We start from the raw sequence: 21,788 nt of genomic DNA on the forward strand, positions 1-21,788 counted from the left end.
CTGGATCAGAAGAGAACTGCAAAAAAGTGGGTTCACCAAAACACATGTCTGAGGCTCTAGCAATGTAACCCTGAGTTAAAGGTTACCTCGCCTCCATGGGGGACTTAAATACTGTAGATGCCAATAGCTTCAAAATATTGTGAAGTCTGCAACAAAAGTTTTCTTTCTCAGGAAAAGTATCTTCACGTATTTCTGAAAAACAAAGCGACACTTTCCAGAGCCTAGAGGTATTGTGCATTGCTCTGTAGCAAATACCAGTGCTTTGCTTCATAGCAGATCACACCTAGCACTTCCGCAGCCTTCATGGGAGGTAAACCATGCATAATATCAGAGACTCCTTAGGATAAAGTTGAACAGGGAAATCAGGCTAGATTATATTTCAGTTCAGTTGACATTTTCAGGGCAGCACAGCAAATAGGCTCTCATAGTGAGGACACTAGGAATTCAAAAACACTTGGAAGCTATATTTCATGCCAGTACCAAGGCAGCATCTGGATATTCAGGTATACACACATGCTGAGGCAAATCACTTTAATCGCTTACTGCAATTAAGAGGACAAACGGGATTGGGGGGAAAAAGAAAATGGATGTGAAACGACAGGATGAAAAGCTGTGAACTACACATCAACAAATCATGGTTCATACATTCGCAAAGGCTTGATTAAAAAGGTGTGAGCCCCTCTCCTCTATGGTGCAAACTACTTCTCCAGTGTGGGCCAGACAGACCTTTTATCGAGGCCCAATTTTCATGTAATTATTCCTGCTCAAAGCGGCAGATCACAAGAGCCAGGCTTCTTTGAGATTGGGCACTCAGTTCACAAGGGAGGGGTAGGATTTCTGCAACTTCCCTACCATGACACAGTAGTACCACTCCCAAGCTAAATGCATGAACCCATGCAGTGTTTTACACTCCAGAACCTAGATAATATATAATATTTTTATTCATATAGCACAAAGGAAAAGGTTAAAAAGTGAAGCATCCTTTGTAGCAGTTGAGAAAAACATTTACCAAATGTTTGGTGCATACCCACTACCATCCATTATGCTGCTTCGTAGTGTGTGGCCTGAAGTTTAGGAACTAAGTGATTTACGCTGAAGCTTAATACTGCATTTCAGATACGGGTTTTTAATATATTTTGCTGGTCACTCTAAGGCTTCAAGATGGAAGAGACTATAAATCCAAAATGTAATAAGGTGTTTTTTTAAAAATTTGATGAGTAAATATAGAGCTATATGGCAGATTTTTAATTTTTTTAAAAAAAGTTTTAATAAGCACTTTATCCAGAGGTTTCAGGCAATACTTGAATAGACAGTTTTAATATATGCTCAACTGTTAATACTACATAAAAAGCTGGACTTTTATAGTGTTTTAAATGTTTTTATTAAATAAAAATTAAGTATAGTAAAAAGTATCCAACCAAATGTGAGAGGCATTCAAGTAAGGCAATGCATTGCTAATAAGATAACGGTGCTCCCCCCCCGTCCCCCCCCCAACTGGCCTAAAAACCATTACAAAGAAAACAATGCCACTTGTCGCAACTAAGTCACTAACACTTATATCAATGCTATTAGAGTAGAACCTATCACATAACTAGCTAACATTGCTAATTTCATGAGTCCAGGAAATAAGTCTTCTTCAGTAACATTTTTAAAAAGGCAAAAACAGAAAACAGGTTTTTGAAGGGCTTAGTAGTTATTGCCTGTATAATAAGAAGCTCCTCATACAAAAGCCTCTGGGAAGTCGGGTCAGAGATTGTCCTCAATTAGCGCCATATCCTACATGTATTATCCTTGCTACCTAGAAAGAAAAGTAATAGATTAACATTTCAAACGTCATACATATATCTATAATATAAAACTACAGCTTCCTGTTATTTGGGGCAGGAGATATTTCAAATACACCCCTCGCTCTCAAATTCATTGGCAATCTTGTCTTCCAACTCTGATGCAGTTGAATGAATTAAGAGTCTAGCAAACGCACTTTGAGCCAACTGCACAGTAATAGAACACATGCTTTGTATATAGAATGTCCCAAGTTGAAGCCCAAATATCTCTAGATCAAAAAAATTCTCAGGTAGGAAGGCTGAGAAATTTCCATGCTTGAGATCTTGGAGAGGCACTTAGTTTTAAGAAAAGACAGAACTACTGAGCATAAGGCAGTTTCATGTGTTCTGGGCTTTTAACAGGAACCCAACAGGCATACATTCAAAAGGTGCACCTTTTCTCATCACTAAATCTCTGTGCATCCCATGAATATTTGTCTGCAATGTTGTTGTTAAAGGCATAGAGCTATCAGGAAAAAGGTGCCAACACAGATTGCAACCTACAGATATCAGTATCTTCCGGTGAATGCGAGGCCACCATCTAAGAATTGCCAACCTAACTTTTGTACATATTCTAAACTAGCTGTGTTGAAATGCTGTAGAAAAGGCGTCTTAAATTTGGCTCTAGGATTACAATTGCCTTAGTAATGCTGCTATGCCCCCATTTCCCTCTTATTGCAATGTTGGAAAAACACCTCTGCTGATGAAAGAGGAAAGCACCCCCAGAATCAATGAGATACTAGCAAATAAAATGTATATAGCACTGGAAAATGTATTTAGCTGTTCAAATTTGCAGGTTGCCTTAATGCATCCACCCAGTGAAAAGTTTAAAAAGTGGAGCCATGTCTATTTGTTGAAACTTGTTGTTCAATGGCTGTCCCGTTCCCCCACCCCACCCTACTTACTTAACCCAACTTCTCTAGGCCAGCACCCCGTTTTGAAACAATTCAACTTGTGTGAAAAAGCAATATGCCACAGAAATAACTGTTTGATCCAAGTTTTCAACGGAATTGGACTGAATGAGGCATGACAACAGAAACCAGGAAACTGTCCTTATTTGACATCACTTTAGCGTAAACAAGTAGAAGGACAATTTTCAATATAGCTGTTAGTTACCTGTAATGATTATATTGCCCTTGTAATTGAAAGCACATGAAAATATTTCATCAGTGTGGCCTTCTAGTATTTGAATGCATTGTCCTGTCTGAGGCTCCCAAAGTCGAGCTGTCTTATCTGAGCTGGCTGTAAGAATGCGACTGCCTTGAGGATTGAAACAGATCTTTTAAAAACAAAGAAACGAGAATTATTTTTTAAAAGGCAAGGAAGTGGCATTACTTATCTTAAAGCTTGTCCACCATGGTTCACACAGGTTTGAAGTCTGGGACAACAGCCCCTAAATATATTTTGTCTTCCAGTTTCTATCTACACGGGTAGATTCAGAGGCTGGAGTGGGCTGATCAATAATAAACCCTCCAAAACAAGGAGCTTTTCTGTCTTTCATCTTAAAACAAGGGTCATGTCACACATTATCCTGTGAAATACTTTATCCTGTGAAATACTGTGAAGTACTTGATTCCAAGTAGACAAATATTCACAATGTGGCTCAATCATGGGTGGCTTCTGTGAATAAATTTTGATTTTAATGCTAAACACGAGCCTTTCAAAAATTACAACACTTGCTGTACCGTATTTTATATTTGGGATTCCATTTCTGAGAACTAAATAATAACTTATAAAGCATTCCCAAGGAAACAATAGCAGAATTGCTATTGTTATTCTCAGTTCCACAAGCCAGCACAATGACTTAAAGTGATCCAAGACAGTACAGTGGTACCTCGGGTTACATACGCTTCAGGTTACATACGCTTCAGGTTACAGACTCCGCTAACCCAGAAATAGTACCTTGGATTAAGAACTTTGCTTCAGGATGAGAACAGAAATTGTGCTCCAGCGGCGCGGCGGCAGCAGGAGGCCCCATTAGCTAAAGTGATGCTTCAGGTTAAGAACAGTTTCAGGTTAAGAACGGACCTCAAGAATGAATTAAGTACTTAACCCGAGGTACCACTATGATCAAGGAGCTTGCTCAGGTAGATTATTTAGGATTTATTTATCAAATTTGTATTCCGCCCTTCATCTGAAAATCACAGGACAGTTCACAACACAAAAATACTAGATGAAAACACAAAATACATGATAAAAACAGAAACAAAAACAAACCAATAGCCCCCCTCCCATAAACACATTTAAAAGGCCATAGAATATTCAGCCAAAGGTCTGGTTACAGAGAAACATTTTGCTTGGAGCCTAAAGATATGCAGTGAAGGCACCAGGTGAGCAATGGAGAGAATAATGAATTACAGTTAACTAGTCACATATGCAATGAGGAGTTCAGTAGCCAAATATAATCGTGACGTTAATATTCAATTAGTGACTAGCCTCATGTTTGAAATCAACATTCCAAAAATTTTAAATTCTTTCTCATCCGCCTGCACCTTTATTCAATAATTTCTGCCCTTCTCTCTCCTTTACCAAATAGGTCAGTTTAAACCTAAATGTTACCCTGGAGGTTCCTTGCAGGCCTCCAAAGGCCTTACTGCATCTCTTTAGTGCATAGATTCATGAGCCACATAAACCGATTCTTGAGAGCAGTCCTTTAACCTTTATTTCTGCCTCTCAACTTAGGGGCACATCTGATAGCTGAATCGTGACATTTGTCATTTCATATGTGCACAGCAAATGGGAAACATTAATGAAGTACATATAAAATTGTGGGATGTAGAACTGTTATTTCCTTAGGAAACTCATAAAAATAACTTTAGAAAGAAGAAAGCAAAATCCAAAGACAGGCATTCCAAAACCTTACATGGAAACCGTTTTGTATTCTGTTTGAATAGCTTTCTGCTTTTTAAAAAAAGTTATAGAATCAGTAGCAATTCTTCCTTTCTTATTGAATCTACAATGTTTATTTATTTTATGTAAAATAACTATAATTACTACTACTCTTTAAGCTTTTGGAACTAAAAAAGAAATTGGAAATTTTAATCTGCAAATATAATTTTATCCTTGCTATATTAGATTCATCATATCACAGTGCTGCCAAATTTCATCACACAGACACTAATATTTCCTTTAATCATCCAAACAGATACTGAACCAGTCACTGCTCTCCAAAAATTAAATGACAAAACAGAGTATCTAGCCAACAACACTGCCATAAATCAGGAAACATATGTATGGGCTGCCTTCGTCTTGCTCATGCAGTATGGATTTAAGAACAACCTAAGCATCTGTCTCTAACATATATATACATTTATGCAAATATTCTCAATTTTTTTACCTTCAATGTTAAACTGGCCTGAGGAAAGATTCTGTTCACCATATATAATATAGATAATTTAAAAGCTGACCTTCCTATGCTGCCCAAATTCCCTTTTTAAAGCACTATTAAAAGTAGGCCTACATTCTGTTGCTTCTGGTTACTATAAAGGTGCATCATCCAAGGATGTAAGAGAGGTGTAGTTTAGACTGTAGCTTTCTTATCATGCACACATTACCATATGAAACATGCATGAAAAACCACACTAAATGTTGCAGCTGGAAAAGCCCAACACAGAGATACAGTCTTATTTAATGTTACTGTACTTAAAATTATAGGATAGGAGGGTAGCAGTAGAGTATCGCCCATTTTCACCAAAAAATCTTTCTATTCAAGTTAATAGATAACCTGAATGCCCTCAAAAATCTCACATAAATCTCAAAGGCTGACATCCCACCTCCAGTTATTCAGGAGTAAGTCCCACTGGTCAGTGGTATGTACTTGCAGGATTGTTCACTCAAACTGCAAGAATAATGTTTTTCAATTAGCAGCTTTTATAACAGAATACTAACCTCTGTACTTTCCTAACACACTGGAGACATAAAGTGATAAAGCACTATAAAAAACAGCAAGGGAGAGAAGTTGCTTTCCTGGTCCATACTCAAGAAGCGAGAGATCATACGAACAAGCAAAATGGCCAAAGCTAACTGTAATTTAGAACAACATTCTACTCAGGGCAGCAGTACAGAGAAATAAAACAACAGTCACCTTTGAAATTTCTCCTCCATGGCCTTCAAGTTTTGATATACATTTTTTTGTTTCTGCATCATAAACTCTTGCTGATCCTTAAGTAGAAAACAAACAAACAATCATGCGTTTATTATAGGTATTTACCTGTTGTGCTTAAATACATCTGCAATTTTGTCAGGAACCAGAGAAGGCAAATGTTAGAAATGACTGGCTGCAACTCAAAGCCCACTGATTTAGAGAAGGGATGGGTAAATCTGTCAATTTTGGTTTCCCTTAAGTTTCTCATTTTTCAAATCTTAAGTACAGTTCTCAATGTTTCAGTATCAGTTGGCAGATTTTTTTAAAGTTCTCATGAAAATTCATCAGCCTTTTCAAATATATCCTAATATACACATTTTTGTATACGATTTCCCTAATATAATGCATTTTTGCAAAAAAATAATTCACTAATATAATGTAATATTATTTTCAACAAAATATGTTTTTATATGTACACTTTAGTATATGCATTTTTGGTTGGACAGCTGCACTGCAAAATTCAGAGTTCAAATTTTGAAAGATGGTTGTGTTTACATTCTTGTTTTGTTTGGGAAAGTACAAATTTGGTGGGTTTGCCTTGAAATGTAAACTGAATTGAATTTGTCCCAATCCCTATATGGGAGTACTTACAGTTGCCATGCATACTTTTTTACCATAAACTTTTGATGTTCTGTGGTGGCCACTGAAAGCAGGTTAAAATTGCATGGCCTTATGAGTAGGCGGCACTCATACGAAAATGGTTTGGAAGCTTCTAGACTCGTTAGACTGATCCAATATATGAGATAGCTTGGGGCAGAAGACTGAGTTAAATATCACAGCCCTGTGAGAAAGCTGCCAAAGAGCACATCACATAACACATAAAAAATGGCTCACTATATGGATATAATCGTTCCTTGGTGCTATTATGGAGGTTTTCCACAAGATTGGCTGTATTAGAAAACTTAGCCAGTTTCCAGAACATGCATTCACCTCACCAGAGTTCCTCTCTTAGAGGATTCTTTCTTTGCCCTCATGTGGAGTCATCCATGATGCACAGAAGGAGCTACTGGGAGTCGCCATGTTACCCCTCAAGAAATGCTCTTCAAATCAGCTGACACGGGATGAAGACATTTTAATAAAAAAAATCAATTTCACCTACCATCAGCTGAGGCAGTTGCAATACGCTGGCCAGTGTAATCAAAGCAAACGTCTAATACTTCATCATCGTGGCCTGTTAATGTTGCCACACGCTTGCCAGTCAGTGCGTTCCACAACTGCAATGTGGACAGAAAGCAAAATTGCAGGCAAATAATGACAGGGAACCCAAATCAGCTTCTTTATTTATTTGACTGAACTGCTTGTGGCCTGTGTAGCTAGTCAATCACTATTTGTTCTTTCGTATGAGCACACAGATTTGGCAGAAAGCAAGGTTAACAAATATTTTGCTTGATGTGTTACCAGCACAAGCCAGATATCTCCTGGAATTGATTTCCATGCTAGCAGCTTATTCACAGATTCAACTCTTATGCTAATAAAGGCTAGAAAATAAAATAAAAAAGAAAAGAACTCCCCAGAAGTCAATAAATGTTGGTGTGTCTTCCCTAAACCAGGCTAGCCTATAGTGTCCCTCTTATTTTCTGTATTTCTTTCTTTTGAAGTGTGATATTGCAAATGAACTGGCGGGGCATTTCTAGGAATAAGCTTTGGGCCTTTTTTTTTAGAAAGATGGAGTGTAAAGGAATTGGCCTTTACTGTCCTGGACTGTTTGTCTATAAAATGGGAATGCATCTTTTTACCTGTCTGCTCATTTGGGAAGTATAGGGTTAATGTGGAGTCTTAGCTGGTGCCCCAAAACTAATAAACTATCAAGGCATAGGGTCCACCATTGCTGATGTGATTAACTGCACACCTGTCTCTAGGGGTAGGAAAATTAAAAGCTCCCAGCTTCCTTGTTCCTGCAGCCTCTGGACGGATCAAATAACAGACAGGGAGAAGCTATATAAGCAGGTGGATAGCCAAGAGGTGGGTTCACCAAGCAGGTGATACACAGAGATTCTGGAGAGTTTGAGAGGAAGGCTTCAAGGAAGAAAGGCCTCCTTGTGAACAAGGAATCCTACTAAGAGCCTGGTGGGTTGAGATCTTTTAGGCAAAGTGGATCACATTTAACTAATTTTGTTTTTGCTCCAAATGAAATATTCTGGTTTTCTGACTCCAGCACTGAATGCATATTATCAGGCAGTGTGTACATGCCCTTTGTCTATTATTTTAAAGAGAAGTAAGAGTAAAGCTACACCTTTATTCTATACCTGCTCTGGGAGAAAAGCTATTTTTCCCCACACTCCTTCATGCAGGCCAAGAAGAATGTATTCCTGGATTCAGACCTACAAATGTATGGTTTAGTCAATACTATGATTATTTTTCGTATACCACCTATTAAATTGGGTTAATAGGGATCCAACTATCTTACCATGCATGTTTTGTCCATTGATCCAGTGATTATAAGAGTGCAGTCCCAGTTGAACTGTGCACTACTTATTTCCGCACGATGGCCTATTAAAGTATGCATCCTCCTGCCAGGAAAGAATAAAAAACATGTTATGTGGTTGATTCAAATATAAATATATTATGCAAAGGGGCATCTATAAAAAGAAATAGACAAAATACTACAGGTTAAATCTTTAATGTTTCCCCAATCATTTGCAGTGCAATCCTATGTATACTTAAAGGTAAAGGGACCCCTGACCAGTTGTGACTCCAGTTGTGGTCCAGTTGTGACTGACTCTGGGGTTGCAGAGCTCATCACGCTTTAATGGCCGAGGGAGCCGGCGTACAGCTTCCGGGTCATGTGGCCAGCATGACTAAGCCTCTTCTGGTGAACCAGAGCAGCACACGGAAATGCCGTTTACCTTCCAGCCGGAGTGGTACCTATTTATCTACTTGCACTTTGATGTGCTTTCAAATTGCTAGGTTGGCAGGAGCTGGGACCGAGCAACATAGAAACACCTTAATTAATGGTTGCACCAAATGAAAACATCACAAAAGCAAATATTCTGAAGGGGAAAAAATTCCTATTTGCTTGTGATAATCGTAGAGAAGCAATATGCCTAATTTTTACCTTCCTGGTTTCTATAAGCTTATTGTTGCTCGAAATGTATTAAATATGAACAAATAAAGGCAGATTTATAATTTGAACAACTCTAGAGCCTGTATAGAATTATTTTAAGAGTTCTGTAAAGCATGAAATAAAACAAGATTTAAAATAGTACCTGCCCGTGCCAACATCCCACACTGCAACTGTATGGTCAAAGGAACCAGTGATGATTCTGTCTCCTGTAGTATTAAATGATAATGCAATAATCTCTGCAGAGTGCCCCTAAAGTTATAAAAAGAAGGTTTAAAGTTTAAACAAAGATTTTTATGTAGAAATAATCTAGGACAGGCATAGACAAACTCGGCCCTCCAGATGTTTTGGGACTACAACTCCCATCATCCCTGACCACTGGTCCTGTTAGCTAGGGATGATAGGAGTTGTAGTCCCAAAACTTCTGGAGGGCTGAGTTTGCCTATGCCTGATCTAGGATTTATAAAGATGTACAAACTTTATTGATTCTGTGTTTTGTTTTCTTTGTTACTATTATTTTATGGAACGCAATCCTGAAAAAAATCCTTCCAGTTGTCTGTAAACATACAAACTTTGTTTTATTCAAAAAAACTTTTCCCCCCAAAGATTCAAAAAAGAACATAGAAAATCCCAGTCTGGATGGGCAAAGTATTATGTAATGTAAGGTCCTGGGTCACTTCTAGACAACCTGCTTATTGAGCATTCAGTCTCAGTTGCTTTCATGGAGGTTAGACAGTCAGCTATTATACTGAGCATTCATTCTGATTTCTTTGTGGGAAGGTTAATTCAATAACACTGATATCTGGATTCAAAACATCACATTCAAATCATGAATCTCCCTCAGTGACCCTGGGTCAGTTACTGTCTCTCAACACTAGCCTACCTTACAAAGTTGTTATATATTTTTAAATATTTCCCTGATCTCCTTGGAGGAAAGGCAGAAGAAAAATGAAATTTTAAAAATTGAGCATCTTACAGGGATAGAATTATACCATCATCCAAAGTTTGTGCAGATTTTTAAAAAGTGTGAAGCCAATAGCAATACCTGTCTACATGTATTTGTGATATTATTAAGAGAGCTCTCTTCAATCTTACAGGGTATATTATAACCCCTTTATTTGTAATCCCAGGTAATAGATCTGAAAGCAATTATACAGTGCTTTTGACTGCAGGAGAGGTTTCAAAGAATATTACCAGTCCATTTTAATTAATAAAGCAGGTCATTCTACCTTGTAGTAGTAAAGCCACAGAATTTGGAAAAAGTATGTTATTTAGGCTGCAATCCTATTTACACTTAGCTGGGAGGGAGCCGCACGGAACACAGTAAGTTTTCCAAATAAATATGCATAGGATTGCTCTGCACTTAAGATTTAATGGTTTTTAATTAGTATCACAGCTTTCAGTCTTCCTTTATGTTTGCTTAATGCATTATTTAGCTACATATGCTAAGAGTTCTGAATAAATTCTCGTCTCTGACTTTTGCAAATGATAATTAAGAACTGCTCTTTTAATTAAGAACTGCTCTTTTAATAGCACTTTCAAAAAAACACCAAGTCATCACTAATAAGAGCTGCAACCCACTGTTAATCTGACTACTTCTTCTCCAGTCTGTATGTCCCATAATTTAGCTGTGGTATCCATACTTCCAGTAGCAACCAATGTACTTTGAAGATTAAATGACAAGCAAACCTGTTAGAAAAAGAGAGAGAAGGAAAACCTTTATAAGAAATTATTCGATTCTCTGTTCTCCTAGGTACTGGTCAGTCACAATATGTTAGAGTGTGACAGTAACTGTTTCTAGTCATTGCCCCACTGACTGTTTATAGGCCTGTAAAATAAAACATGACAGCCATAGGATCATAGCTGGTAATAAACATTCACTCATTTGATTGCTTGGAATATTCTCCTTGGGGTACAGGAAGGAATTTTACTCTCACAATTAGACCATGTGGAGGGAGAATGTCCATTTTAATTACGGTAATAAAGCAGCCCATTCTACCTTGTAATGATAATTCCACAGAATCAGGAAAAATATGTTACAGCAAACATGGAGCTACCACTGCTCCATATCTTCACTTAAAAGGTAAAGGGACCCCTAACCATTAGGTCCAGTCGTGACCGACTCTGGGGTTGCGGAACTCATCTCGCTTTATTGGCCGAGGGAGCCAGCGTACAGCTTCTGGGTCATGTGGCCAGCATGCAGAGCAGCACACGGAAATGCCGTTTACCTTACCTATTTATTTACTTGACTTTAACATGCTTTCAAACTGCTAGGTTGGCAGGAGCTGGGACCGAGCAACAGGAGCTCACCCCGTCGCGGGGATTCGCACTGCCAACCTTCTGATCGGCAAGTCCTAGGCTCTGTGGTTTAACCCACAGCGCCACCCGCGTCCCAAATCATATCTTCACTTAAGTAGGTACAAATTATCGTGCCAGATTTTTTTAAAGAATAGTAGCATGTATTGTGGTACTTGTTAGCATAGTTTCACTGAGAATAACAGAGAAAGCAACACTTAACTTTTTAAGAATTAGATTATTCCATATATAGTGATGATAATTCCAAAGCTCCTGTACTCACTATTTCTGCCGTGTGTCCCCTAAAGGTGTAATAGCACTTTCCTGTGTCTACACTCCATAATTTGCAGGTCTTGTCAAATGATCCAGTCGCAATCTTGTCACTAAATTTTAAAGAATGAAACAGAGTACAAGGGGAAAGTAAAAAACGATTTACAGAGAAAAATTAAAATGATTTGGATGTAGAGTACGAAAGAAATAATGTGCTGAGGCCATCTAGGGCTTTAAAGATCAAAGATTCTGAAAAGTTGCATACCCATACGGATTATTGAAAGCAATTGCATAGACCACATTCCTATGTCCTTCCAGAGAACGTAACTCTTCTCCTGAAGCAGTGTCCCAAAGTTTGCATGTTCTGTCATAGCTTCCAGTGATAAAACTAGAGCAGACAAGAAGAATGGAAGGTTTAAGAAACATTTCTTCCCTATTCCTCACCCCACAATTTAAGCCACTGCTGACTACATTGCTAAAACATGTCAGAGGGATCAGAAAAAATACAACTTCTTGTGAATGGACTCTACTGCTTCTAAGTTTCTCTCAATTAATGGTATTTTTAAAAACATGTTGGGTTTTTGTTGTAATTTACGTATTTCCCCTGCTCCTCATCCCCTTTTACTTTTCTCAGTTGATTTGATGAAGGATCAAAGACCAGGCAAGAAGAGTATAAGGAGAACAACTGGGGATTTAATAAAAGGAGAGGGAGGCAAAACAAGAGATATCTTACATTTTCCACTGTCATTTTGCTGTATTTTCTTTTACAAAATAAGAATTGTTAACTAAATATGTTGGATTTTGGCATTTCCAATCCTACTAATTATCTTAATAACCCTTTTTTGAACCAGAATCTCAGCAGAGGAAATTATAGACCGTAAAATACTATACAGTATTCAGTTTATATTTAGATAAGCCTTGGTAGATCATGCATAGAATCATAGAATCATAGAATCATAGAATCATAGAGTTGGAAGAGACCAGAAGGGCCATCGAGTCCAACCCCCTGCCAAGCAGGAAACACCATCAGAGCACTCCTGACATATGGTTGCCAAGCCTCTGCTTAAAGACCTCCATAGTTTGAATTTAAACACCCAAACTTACCAAGAACCTGATTTGTTAAAGGCAACATTAGTCAGTGGCAATATATGAGCCCGGAGGACCTGAAATTAGAAAATAAAGGTAATATAATTTTCTTTACATTCCTAGGTATTTGCCTTCACAAATCTAAATATTTAAATATTATTTTAATCAATGGGAACCGCTAAACTAAAGTTAAGCACTTTTAAGTCACATTAATCTCAGTAGTGTTGTTTTAAGGATACATTTACTTTTCCTATTGAACTCAGCGGGGCTTTGGAAAGACTGGGCCCATTTGGATTAAAACCTTATGCTATAGCAGCATGTTGTATCCATGACACATTGAAACCCCTATTAAGTTATGTTACGACAGCTTGCTACTATGCTGGGAATACCACCACCAACAAAAAACCTTTATCACCCAGGAAACTGCAAAGAAAGGTATAGGTTTACAGCAACTCTGTGTCTTCATTCAGAAGGTGTTGCTGGCAACTGCAATCTGCTATGAAGTGGAAATGCAACACTAGTCCTCTTTCCAATTATACTCTGCATACCCCTAATTATTCCTCACGCTCAATAGATTTGTGCAGTTCTTATTACTGCACAAGAAAATCACTACCAGCAGCACTCTTTATTACAAGGATGGGAACGCTCAGACCTGGGGGGCCAAATGCAGCCCTCCAGACCTTTCTATCTCACCCTCAGGACTCACCCCTTCCCCTGATCAACAGCCCTCGTCTGTAGCCTCCTTGAGTGTTTTGCCTCGCTGAAATAATGTTACTTGTCTGCCTGGGTGAAGGATTAACAGATGTATGTGTGGATACAGAAACCTGTTGTAACTGCATGGCTAGAATGTAGCATGGAAAGAAGTGCACTGATGGCTCTGGATTCCTCATCCCTGCTTTGTCACAGTTCAGGTAAAGTCAGTTTTGTCTGTAACTTTCTTGTAACAAATCTTTGAGTAATTAACTATACAGGTAAAGGTAAAGGTACCCCTGCCCGTACGGGCCACTCTTGACAGACTCTAGGGTTGTGCGCTCATCTCACTCTAGAGGCCGGGAGCCAGCGCTGTCCGCAGACACTTCCGGGTCACGTGGCCAGCGTGACGAAGCTGCTCTGGCGAGCCAGAGCCGCACACGGAAACGCCGTTTACCTTCCTGCTAGAAAGCGGTCCCTATTTATCTACTTGCACCCAAGGGTGCTTTCTAACTGCTAGGTTGGCAGGCGCTGGGACCGAGCAACGGGAGCACACCCCGGCGCGGGGATTCGAACCGCCGACCGGCAAGTCCTAGACGCTGAGGCTTTTACCCACAGCGCCACCCGCGTCCCTAACTATACAGGTACATATCCATTATTCCTTCTCCCAATACTATTACAATCTCAGATATTCAAAGCTCAACTGTCAGAACTGGATCCATGCCTCTAGGTGAATTAGTGGAAGGTACTATATAACTCTTAAAAGATTTATCTACAACGCCTGACTTTGAACCATCCTGACAAAACAAAAGAAGGGGATATAGATTTGGAATTATGAAGTAGCCTGTCTGTGGGGTCATGAACCAGCCAAGTTCAACTTTTTTAAAAAAATAACAAAATAGCAGTCAATTTAACAATGTGAAAGTGTGGAGCACTGCAATGACATTACATCAGTGTAATCACCTTTCCAAAAATAAAAATAAGCCAGTATTCAAGAAGCTGATGTTAAGACAATGACTAGAAAGATAAACTATTCCTAGGCCAACTGTGTGAAAGCACTTAGAAACTCTTAAAGTCGAGTACAAATAGTGAGAGAATGTGAGAGACACCGCTTCCTTATGCATATTATCAAGAGCAGATTGCACCAACATTGGCTCTGTTGATCTGGGTACCAAGACATTCTCAAGCATGCATGAGATGTTTTGTGAGTGTACCTAATTTGACATATTTTCATCAACAGTCAAACTCACTGCTGTCTTTCCACAAACAGCTTTTTACTGGTCTGCAACATGGAGCACCTCAACCTTCGCAACAGATTCCCCACCCAACCCTGCACTCTGCACCCTGTTCAGAAGCAGAAAGCATCCTTATATTGCTAGCCAAAGGATACAGATCACTTTTCAATGCTTGGGGAAAAGGGGGTGGGGCATGAAAGAATCAGCAAAAAAGAAAGCCTCTCCCAAACATTGACTAACAGCTTGAGTTCAGTGTTGTGCTGTTCTTTATCAGATCCCCAAATTTCAGCAACAGACTGCCTGTCAGCTGGCGCTCTAGAAGAGACAATGATCCTCATGTGTAGATAAACCTCATGCTGCTAGATGGAAGGTAGTGTGCTGTTCTTAAGAGATCTATCCACACTCTTTGACATCAAATGCAGATGAGGAAGGGACATCAGTAATAGCTCTGGTTCATATTTAAATCATTTTTTTCCACACAGCTATTTTACATAGAGACCATCCCTTCATATAGTCTTCCTATGATTTCCCTCCCACCCTGCCATACAAATACAGGCTTTCTGAGAGTCTGTGCTGATTGTAAAACTACCACTTAATCACATAATGCAGCAAGGATATGTGCATCAAGCACTGCAACTTATTTTCCAACATGCTCAACTACTTGTATGTATTGGTCAGCTCCCAGTGCCAGTCTCTTTCAGTAGAGATAACCAAGGGAGTGATGAGTGAGCTCCCTGGAGAGGCTAGGCTCTGGCTGAAATCCTCTTTCTGAAAATCAGCAGCAATTAACTTGCTGGTTAGGTAACTCAACACTGCCATCTGGCACTGTGAAAAAGGTACTGCAGATTGTGGGAAAGCTACAGAAACTGACAACAGACAAAACACCCCCAATTCCACCACTCACAGGAGTTGTGGTTGTTATTAAATGTATTACCTGCCCTTCATCAGCAGGTCTCAGGGTGGGTTGCAACAATTTAAAATCCAAGAATAAAAACAGTTAAAAACAACTTGCAGTCACAGAATTGGAACTGTGTGAGAATTAATATATTCATGTGATCTGTTGTCAGAACAGAATATTAGTTTAAAAGCCCAAAACCACTGCACTCAGGCTTGGCCTTCCATGTGACATCTTCCCCTGAGCAGTGGCTCATGGGGTGCAGAGGCAGTGGCAGTGCTGTAGTCATCAGGCAATGGCAGTGAGGCTGAGAGAGCTCCAAACTAGCCAAAATGGCCCAATAAGTTTATTGTCACCACTGGGAGGACATCACTGCCTTCACCCCACTCACAAGTTACCACTTGCTTCTACTTGTGCCTTTACAGAGTCTGTGGACTAGGGCTGCACAACCTGAGAGGCAACAACCTGAATGCAGCCCATAGTCATGCATGGTGTTCCACTAGGAGCTTGATAAACCTGCTTCTTCTGCCAGCCAGGAGCAGCAGAAATTGAACTCGAGGCAAGCCATTGCTAATTGGCATTCTCTGGGGAAGTGGGACACAACCAGCTCAGGCTTGCTTATCCAAACACAGGAAACACCAACATGTAAATAACCACGTTGCTCACTCATAAGCTGCTTCAGTATACTCAAACATTATCCTTAGAGTCCATATTCAAATAAACAACTAAAACCTGCAATGAAATGTTGCTGTGTATCCTTAAAAGCGTGCCAGCCGGCCCTGCCCTCCTCCAGAATACTCCATTCCATCTCTACAACCTAGTTTCTATTATCCCCCATAACATTCCATGGCTACAGAGCATGCTCACTGGATTGTGTGAGGGTCTACTGCAAACATCTGTTTATGCAGCATAAGCAGGCTGAGATCTCCTCCTTTCTCAGCAACCCTGCTTTGGCTCCATTTCTGCCAGCTCTCATAATGACCTGAGAGCAGGACAGTTTAACCAACAGCCATTTAAAACCTCTAGTTTCTGTGTATTTACATAACTGAAAGCAAGTATCAGAAATTGTCTCATGGCTCTTACCTTAAAAAGATAGAATTTGTGGTCCACCTGTTGTCCTAGCTTCTCTTGTAGTCGCAGTATTAAATGTACAACCTGGTCTTTACGTGATGCTGTGATGAGAGGTTCTGCTTTTCTTATATCTGCTACTAAGGCTTCTACATCTGTACTAAAGTAGAATAATGTTTAAAGATATTAAAACACAATTTTCATCTCCTGAAGTTAAGAGAAAATGAAATCCTTCTGTTGCTTTTATCAACCAGGATGAAAGGGGGAAGGGGAGTCATTTTGATATTTTCCCATGTGCCAACCACAGAGATTATCCTTCAGAATAGGGGCAGGGTACCTGTGGGTCTCCACAGATGTATTTTTCTTATCTTTCCATAAAAACAGATGTACATTTATTTACACTGAACTCTATGGGATTTACTTCTGAATAAACACATAGAGGATTGGACTGTGTCATAGAAGCCTCAGAGCACACATCAGTCAGGAAGATAGATACAAAATTTCTTGCCCCCCACATAAGAAGTAGACAGCCACTGGAAATTCCTGGATTCACCTAGAAATACCTAAGTCCAGTGTCAGCTACTAACATAATCCACACCAATTGTAAAACATTTTTTTCTAGGTTAGGCCTTGCATCTTTTGAGTATATGACAGGTTTCCCATTTTTCAGTCATTTTATTTACAATTTTAATGTTTTCTACTTGAATGTGATTACTTTTGAATATTCTGTATGTTTAGGTCTTTCCTAGTTACTTGTTCATGCAGGTTTTAAAACAAGTGGTCAGCTCTACTCTGCTGCTTGGATTTGAATAACCTCAGTGACAGCACTCATTTCTGTTTTTTGTTTTAATTTCAAACAACATGCTAATTTGTCAAAAAATATCACATAGTCTTAAAAAGTTTACTTTGGCATTGTGTTTCTCAGGGTTAGTCATGGGAGGTAAGGAGTTAAAATTCTCTTTAAGCTGAAAAAACAAATATTCTAAAAATAATCTCAAAGGTTTTGGTATGTTAAAAGCACAGCAGCATCACAGGGAACAAATAAACAATTTACAAAACTAGATCCTGTTTGTGAAGGATTTCCGTATGGATAGTCTCAATGGTGAAGGATGTATGTTCCACTAGGGAATAACATCCATTGAACAAATGGAATTTGTCCAGTATGTTTTCCATACAGGTCACTGACATGCTCAAGGAGTACATTTGTTAGGTATGCTAGCAAAAGTATATTACACATAAGATGCTGAGTTGGATCCAGATGGAAAATTTAGTTCCATTCAATGCTTTAGTCCTGCTGAAATAAATATAGGACTTAAAGCTAGCCATCATGACAACCTTATCCCAATTATTTCAAGGGGACTTCAGCATAATTAATCTAAATCGTAACCCAATGTTTTCTGAAACATTTCTTTGACATATTCAATTTAGCCCAGGAAAGCTCCCAGAATCAAGTCTTAATTGTGGCTTTGAAAGATGCCTTTTGCATGCTCCTGCCAGTGCACATCAAGTAATCAAGGCAGAGGTGTGCAAGAGAGGTTTACAACAAATATGAACATCAAAGCCAATATATATCTTTATATGTCTAATTCAGATACACTTTATGAATGCTGGAGATCTTCTTACAAGGCATGAAATGCATCTTATATTTGTTACTCACATATATCCCATTGTGGGAATACTAAGTTTTAGAACATAGGAAGCTGCCTTACACTGAGTAAGACCATTCATCCATCTAGCTCAGTATTTTCTATGCTGATTGGCAGCAGTTTTTCAGAGTTTCAGACAGAGTCCCTCCCAACCTCACATGGAGGTACCAGGGATTAAACCTGGGACTTTCTCTATGAAAGTCTACAGCCCTTTCCAAAAATGCTGTAATTTCAGCAGTTGTTAAATGGAAACCACACACCCTTGAATTTTCAATCCTATGAAGTTTTCATTGAAAGTAGCAGCCATATTGCTAGATATACCACAGGAGACAGGATCACTAACACACTAGCACTAACACCTCAATCTTAAATGACTGTACTTGGAAGAGGATGATTTGACAGCATGCTTGTCTTATTCAATATGACAAGCAAAAACACTGCAATACATTTCTTAGCTGTTTAGCAGATTTGTATATATCAGTAAAGTTGTTCTGTGTCAATATCCAGCAAAATATAATACTCACGCAGCACTGAGATCCAGTAAATCTATAGATTTCGTTTTCACTTCCCCACCTTGAACATATTCCAAAATAATGCCTTTGGAGAAGCAAAACAAGACAATTATTAATTGAGAATCAAGCTAGGTTCTGATGGCACACAGTACAAAGACTGACCTTCCCTTTGATAAAAAAAAATCCTATTGATTTCAGTAGCAACACATCTAATTTAAACCATATAAGGGAGCAGAATCAGGCAGACATCTTGTCATTTTCTGTAGTGACACATGGTAAGACACAGGTCAGGGGCCAAAGAACTGTGAAACCAGATGCATATGCTAAAGGCTCTTTGAACTTATGGTCTTCAAAGGCAACCCCTATTCCACATGACAAGCTGCTTTTCAAATGTGAAGGGTGCTGTGATATGGCTTGAGGATTTCCTGTTCAAAGGGGAAATGCCCAAAATTCCACTGTCCATGTACAAGCCCACACAATCCTACATCCTCTCAGATGTCCCTCTATGTGCAAAGGATTCCCAGTCACTGAAGCAGCTCTTTTGAACTTCAGCTAGTCCTCACATAGAAAAAATAAATACTGACTCTTATAACCAATGTAATTATTCATGATACACACAAAACTCTGGATCATCTGATAGAACACCACACCATTAACTTATGGGATTCTCTGGCACAAGATAAAAAATGAGAACAGGAAAACGGTCCGGGAAACAGCAGAAGTACTGCTGTAAATGGAGGAGGAAGCTTTGCTATTGTTTTGTTTTTGTTTTTAAAGAAAAAGGTAGACCAACCTTGCTAAGGTGAATGAAACATAAAAAATTTAAAGGCTTTGTAAAATAGGGGGCAATAGTTGTAACTCTCACTAATGTTACAGATACAATCCATGTACATGTAACTATACACAATACAGGAGAAACTCTAGTTAGTAAAAGAATCCAGTTTTCCAGCAACAAAATTGAGTGGTGCAATTTGTGATGCCCCTGAAACAGAAATGCTTCTTTTAGGAATACCAGTGTGGTTCCTGCTACAGTTGAGTTACAGTAGCTTGCATAAGCCCACTTGTGTTTGTTAATGGCAAAGGCTCAAACACTTTAAATGGCTATTTGCTGGTCTGAGTAATTGACCTGGGAATTCAAAGCTTACCCTTAGATGGTCATTGCCATCTAAGACTGATACTTTCAGGTTACTGTAGGATCATAGCCCAAACAACTGATAGTGTAGGAAAGCAGAAGCTACTTCGCCAACTTAATTTACCAGTTTGAGATCTTCCAAATATAAAAGTAAATCTGCAAAATATGACACTCTGTCTAATATATATAACAATTGAGATATACATAGAAGCAAACTGACTGCCACATTACCTTTATTGCATTCTGTGTGTAATCCAGTTACAAATAATTTGTGGATTCTGTATTAGACTAATACTTTGATATTAGTCTGTTGTTCCCTATAGGAAACAGTATGATATACAGTATACCATTATTTGGCTTACGGCTGAATTGTCAACGTTACACAAATGTTTGTAACACTAGGGATTTAGTAGAATGCAGCTTTTCTTCAAGTCACTTCAGACATCAATTCATAAGTAATAAATCATTTCAGCTGACAGCAGCTATGGCTTTTTATCTACCCATGGTGCACAACCATGAGCCGAGTACTTTGTGTTCCTACTGTCTGTCATATGCTAAAGTTATCTTGGTTACCATAAGGTACTTTTAGTTAAAACTCCACAACTATTAAATGTCAAAAGCCTATGCACTGACTTCAGCAGAGTGGTCAATGTAACTGTCTATCAGAACCATCTAAATGTCATCCTAGGCAACCACAAGATAAAGCTGTCACAGATAGAAAGGGTCAGACAAATAGGGCCCGGTTATTTTATTTATGACATTTAAATTGCATCATTTCTCCACAACACTGAATGCAGCAAACATGATTTTCTTGCCCATCTTATCCCCACGACAACCCTAAAAGGTAGGTTTGGGCTGATAGTCACTTGGAAAGCTTAATGGCTGAGTTGGGATTTGCACCTGGATATAATAAACTAGAACTCTTAACCATGACACCACTCTGGCCCTCATTGTGCATTATTCCGGTACATCTTCAGTGTGGGGGACTCATACACAGAAGTGCATTTCAACGGGGTAAGTTCCATCTTTGAACACTTGCAAGTGATTTTTCTTTTTGAAACCCTTCCTACGTTTGCCTTTGATTTCCCCTTTAACTATTAATTTAATTTCTAAAAAGCACAAGAACATATTTGAAAAGAGGTTCCCCAAAAGAGTAGGCATGGTTACTTAAGAGTTAAGAAAAAGACCCTCTGCACAACCTCAGAGAAACTATGTTTCCATTGTTGTTGTTATTTCACATTTCATGGTCGAGGCTGCAATCCTGTGCTCACTTATTGATTTTGCTTGCTTGCTTGCTTCTTTAGAAGCACTGCCAGTCCACTGCCTTTCCATGCAATATGTTCAACGTATTAAACCTACTACGGAAGAAGCTCTTACTGAAGACAGAACACAACGGAGCTTCTTTTCCATTCAACAGACCTGCTGAGCAAATAGGTTCCGGGGCTCAACCCTTTCAATTAAACCTCCCCCCCCCCCACTCTGCGACTCTTTCCCCTCCACATTTGTGTTTCTCGTGTGTGTGTGTGTCAATCATTGTATATATCTATATCCGTTAACCCTTTCTTCCCCGACTCCACCATCCCCTCCTTTCCATCGCCCACGCTTGCCCGCCGCACGTAAGGCTTCCCCGTCGTCATTCCCCCGCTCCCCAACTTTAACATTCACCCCACACACTGCCCTTCCCTTCCCTGCCCCATTCCGCACCCGGCGGGTAATATCTTAGCAAGAACCGCTTCAGCTTCATCTTGTCCCGGGCGGCCGAGGCCTCCAAGCCGGCGCCGTTGTCATAGGAACCAGACAAACCGACGCTCTCAGCAGCGCGCACGCGCGGCCCGGGACCACCCCCGCCCCCTCTCCTCCGCCGCCCGCAGCTACTCCGGCTCCGCCCTCAGAGGGCTGACTAGCGGGGTGCATTGTGCGCGAGCGCCGTG

General features: G+C 39.4%; 1 protein-coding gene across 1 annotated transcript; it reads right to left on the reverse strand.

Moving 5' to 3' along the window:
* Positions 1 to 1,626: 1,626 nt before the first annotated feature.
* Positions 1,627 to 21,731, reverse strand: DAW1 (dynein assembly factor with WD repeats 1). The gene is made up of 13 exons (XM_082224484.1): positions 21,562 to 21,731; positions 18,738 to 18,810; positions 16,583 to 16,727; positions 12,698 to 12,756; positions 11,859 to 11,981; positions 11,607 to 11,706; positions 10,610 to 10,717; positions 9,174 to 9,280; positions 8,375 to 8,477; positions 7,067 to 7,181; positions 5,908 to 5,984; positions 2,940 to 3,102; positions 1,627 to 1,798 (listed from the first exon to the last, which is right to left on the reverse strand). Exons 1-13 carry the CDS (start codon positions 21,599 to 21,601, stop codon positions 1,764 to 1,766), a joined length of 1,248 nt encoding a protein of 415 aa, XP_082080610.1. The 5' UTR covers positions 21,602 to 21,731; the 3' UTR covers positions 1,627 to 1,763.
* Positions 21,732 to 21,788: the final 57 nt, after the last annotated feature.

This window comes from Podarcis vaucheri (genome assembly GCF_965113315.1).
Source record: "Podarcis vaucheri genome assembly, chromosome: 5".
NCBI lineage: Eukaryota > Metazoa > Chordata > Lepidosauria > Squamata > Lacertidae > Podarcis > Podarcis vaucheri.